At 58.9% G+C, this 3,198-nt stretch overlaps 1 protein-coding gene across 2 annotated transcripts in view; it reads left to right on the forward strand.

The window, feature by feature from the left end:
• Positions 1-2,546, forward strand: part of STMN4 (stathmin 4) — a 4,267-nt gene extending 1,721 nt beyond the window's left edge. The window contains exons 3-5 of one of the 2 annotated variants that reach the window (XM_015616233.3): positions 548-753; positions 859-1,050; positions 2,266-2,546. In XM_015616233.3, coding sequence (XP_015471719.1) covers positions 548-753; positions 859-1,050; positions 2,266-2,325 — 458 coding nt within the window. In that variant the 3' untranslated portion in view covers positions 2,326-2,546. The other variant, XM_015616234.1, reaches the window with a different exon arrangement.
• Positions 2,547-3,198: the final 652 nt, after the last annotated feature.

Here is a 3,198-nt window from a genome sequence, read left to right on the forward strand (position 1 = left end):
CCATGGATGGGTTGGGATCCAGAGGAGTTCTGGGAACCCTTCATTCCCTCATCCCAGAGCGTGGGCTCCATGTTTTCCAGCCTGATCCATGTCCGGAGGCCATTCCCGTGGGAATTTACACGGGAAAAGGGATCGGGGTCCAATTCCCACTTCCCAAAACCCTCAGCTCTCCCAAATATTCCCCACCCGGCTCCATGGATGGGTTGGGATCCAGAGGAGTTCTGGGAACCCTTCATTCCCTCATCCCGGAGCGTGGGCTCCATGTTTTCCAGCCTGATCCATGTCCGGAGGCCATTCCCGTGGGAATTTACTCTGGAAAAGGGATCAGGGTCCATTTCCCACATTCCCAACCCTCAGCTCTCCCAAATATTCCCATCTCCATCCACAGGAATCCTGGAATTCCTACCCCCTCTCCTCCTCCCCATCCCCCAACCCCAGGAAAACATTCCTGCTAAACCGGGACCAACCTCACGGCTCCCGGGAAAAAACCGGGATCCCGGAATGAGAATTCCCGGCGCTCACTCCGCTCCTTTTCCCCTCCCGGCAGACACGGTGGACCTGACCTGGTGCGTCATCTCCGACATGGAGGTGATCGAGCTCAACAAACGCACCTCGGGCCAATCCTTCGAGGTCATCCTCAAACCCCCCTCCTTCGACGGAATTCCCGAATTCAACGCCTCCCTCCCCCGCCGCCGCGACCCTTCCCTGGAGGAGATCCAGAAAAAGCTGGAAGCGGCCGAGGAGAGGAGAAAGGTGGGTCCAGCACCCCCAGAACCCCTCATTTCAGGGTGGGGAATTCCCGCCCCGTTTCCCGGCTCGGGAAGGGTTGGATTTATCCCGGGAATGCGGTGTCCGCAGTACCAGGAGGCGGAGCTGCTGAAGCACCTGGCGGAAAAGCGGGAACACGAGCGGGAGGTGATCCAGAAGGCCATCGAGGAGAACAACAACTTCATCAAGACGGCCAAGGAGAAGCTGGCGCACAAGATGGAATCCAACAAGGAGAACCGCGAGGCGCACCTGGCCGCCATGCTGGAGCGCCTCCAGGAGAAGGTGGGCGCCGGGAAAAGGGATTGGGATGTTCGGGATATTCGGGATATTCGGGATATTTGGGATGGGCTGGGATATTCAGGATAACGGCGCCTCTTGGGGTGCCCCCATCGATTTCCGTCTCCATTCCCGTTCCGGGTGCTGAATCCCGCTGGGATTTGGGGGTGGGTCCTGCCCGGGGGGATCCGGAGGTTTGGGAGAGGTCGGAGAGTTGGGATCGTCCTTTTCCTGTGTCACGGAATCCCAGGAATTGTAGAATTCCAGGATGGTTGGGGTGGAAGGGACCTTTAGGATCAGCCAGCTCCACCCCCAGCACCTTCCACCAGCCCAGGTTCCTCCCAGCCCCTTCCAGCTTTTCCTTGGATTATCCCAGATCCCTCCCAGACCTTTCCAGCTTTTTCCTGGACTGTCCCAGATTCCTCCCAGCCCCTTCCAACTTTTCCCTGGACTATCCCAGATTCCTCCCAGCCCCTCCCAACTTTTCCCTGGACTATCCCACATCCCTCCCAGCCCCTCCCAGTTTTTCCCTGGACTATCCCAGATTTCTCCAATCCCCTCCCAACCTTTCCTTGGGCACTTCCAGAGATCCAGCAGCCGCCACAGCTGCTCCGGGAATTGCATCCCGGAATTCCCGCCGCTCCCCCGGTACTTTCCCCACCTCCGGGCTGGCGGATCTTCCCGCGTTTCCTTCCCACGGATCCGGCAGCTCCCCAGCTCCGTGCCGGGAGCCCTTCCCACCCCTTCCAGCCCTCTTCTTTCTCCCGAATCAGGTCTGTTCCCAACCTCCGCACGGAAAATCCCACCACCCTCCTCACCACCTCCAGCTCCCTCCAAAACATCCGGAGCCCGCCCGGTGCCCTTCTCCGAGCGCCTCCGTTGGGGCAGAGGCGGAGAGCGCCAGATAATGCCGGAAAATCCCAGCTAATCCCAGCTCCAGGGGGCTTCCCGGGACGTCTCCCTCGTAGCCGAGAGGGCGAGGACAAAGTGTCCCCAAGTGCCACCAGCAGCCCTTAAAGCCACCCCAGGGGAGGAGAGGACGGCGCCGAGCCGCCGCCGGCGTCCCTCGCCATCAACCTCGTGCCTTCAACCCCCTCCGGAGCCACTGGGCCGTGGGGATGCCGGAATCCTGGAATCCTGGAATAACGCCTGTTCCCCCTCCTCCTCCTCCTCCTCCTCCTTCCCCCTTTCTCCTTCCCTTCCTCCTTCCCGATCCCGCAGGACAAACACGCGGAAGAAGTGCGGAAAAACAAGGAGCTGAAGGAAGAGGCCTCCAGGTAAAGAGGCGCTGCTTGGACTGACAGCTCCGGGGAGGTGCCGGAGGCTTCCGCAGCTCCAGGTCGGAACGGTGCGGGAATGCTGCTGCGGGAATGCTGCTGTGTGGGAATGCTGGTGTGGGAATGGTGGACGTTCCGCTGCTTTCTTTGTTCGTGGATGTGACGAGTCGAGAGGCGAAGCCGTCGGAGTCGTCGTCGTCATTCCGGGGAGGGTGGGGAGGGAAGGGATTGGGGCGGGATTTCGGGGTGTCCGAACCCGTCAGCCAGGTCCGGAGGGGACAGCCGAGGGCTGAGGAGGCGAATTCCCGGGAGAAATCCCCGGGAATCCGGAGCGGGTGGGGAGGGAATGGTGGGGAATGTGCATCGTGTGTGACTTTCGTTTGGTGCTGGGCAGGCGGGGGCGGGCGGGAATCCCTCCGGAGTCTTCTCCGTCCCATTATCCCATCCCAATCCCATCCCAATCCCAATCCCAATCCCAATCCCAATCCCATCCCATCCCATTATCCCATTATCCAATCCCATCCTATTATCCCATCCCATTATTCCAATCCCAATATCCCATCCCATTATCCCATCCCATCCTATCCCATCCTATCCTATCCCATCCCATTATCCCATTATCCCAATCCCAATCCCATCCCATTATCCCATTCCATTATCCCAATCCCAATCCCATCCCATTATCCCAATCCCATTATCCCATCCCATTATCCCATCCCATTATCCAATCCCATCCCATTATCTGAATCCCATCCCATTATCCCAATCCCAATCCCAATCCCATCCCATTATCCCAATCCCATCCCATTATCCCATTATCCAATCCCAATCCCATCCCATCCTAATCCAAATCCCATCCCATCCCATCCCATTATCC

Source organism: Parus major, unplaced genomic scaffold, assembly GCF_001522545.3.
Source record: "Parus major isolate Abel unplaced genomic scaffold, Parus_major1.1 Scaffold379, whole genome shotgun sequence".
NCBI classification, from domain to species: domain Eukaryota; kingdom Metazoa; phylum Chordata; class Aves; order Passeriformes; family Paridae; genus Parus; species Parus major.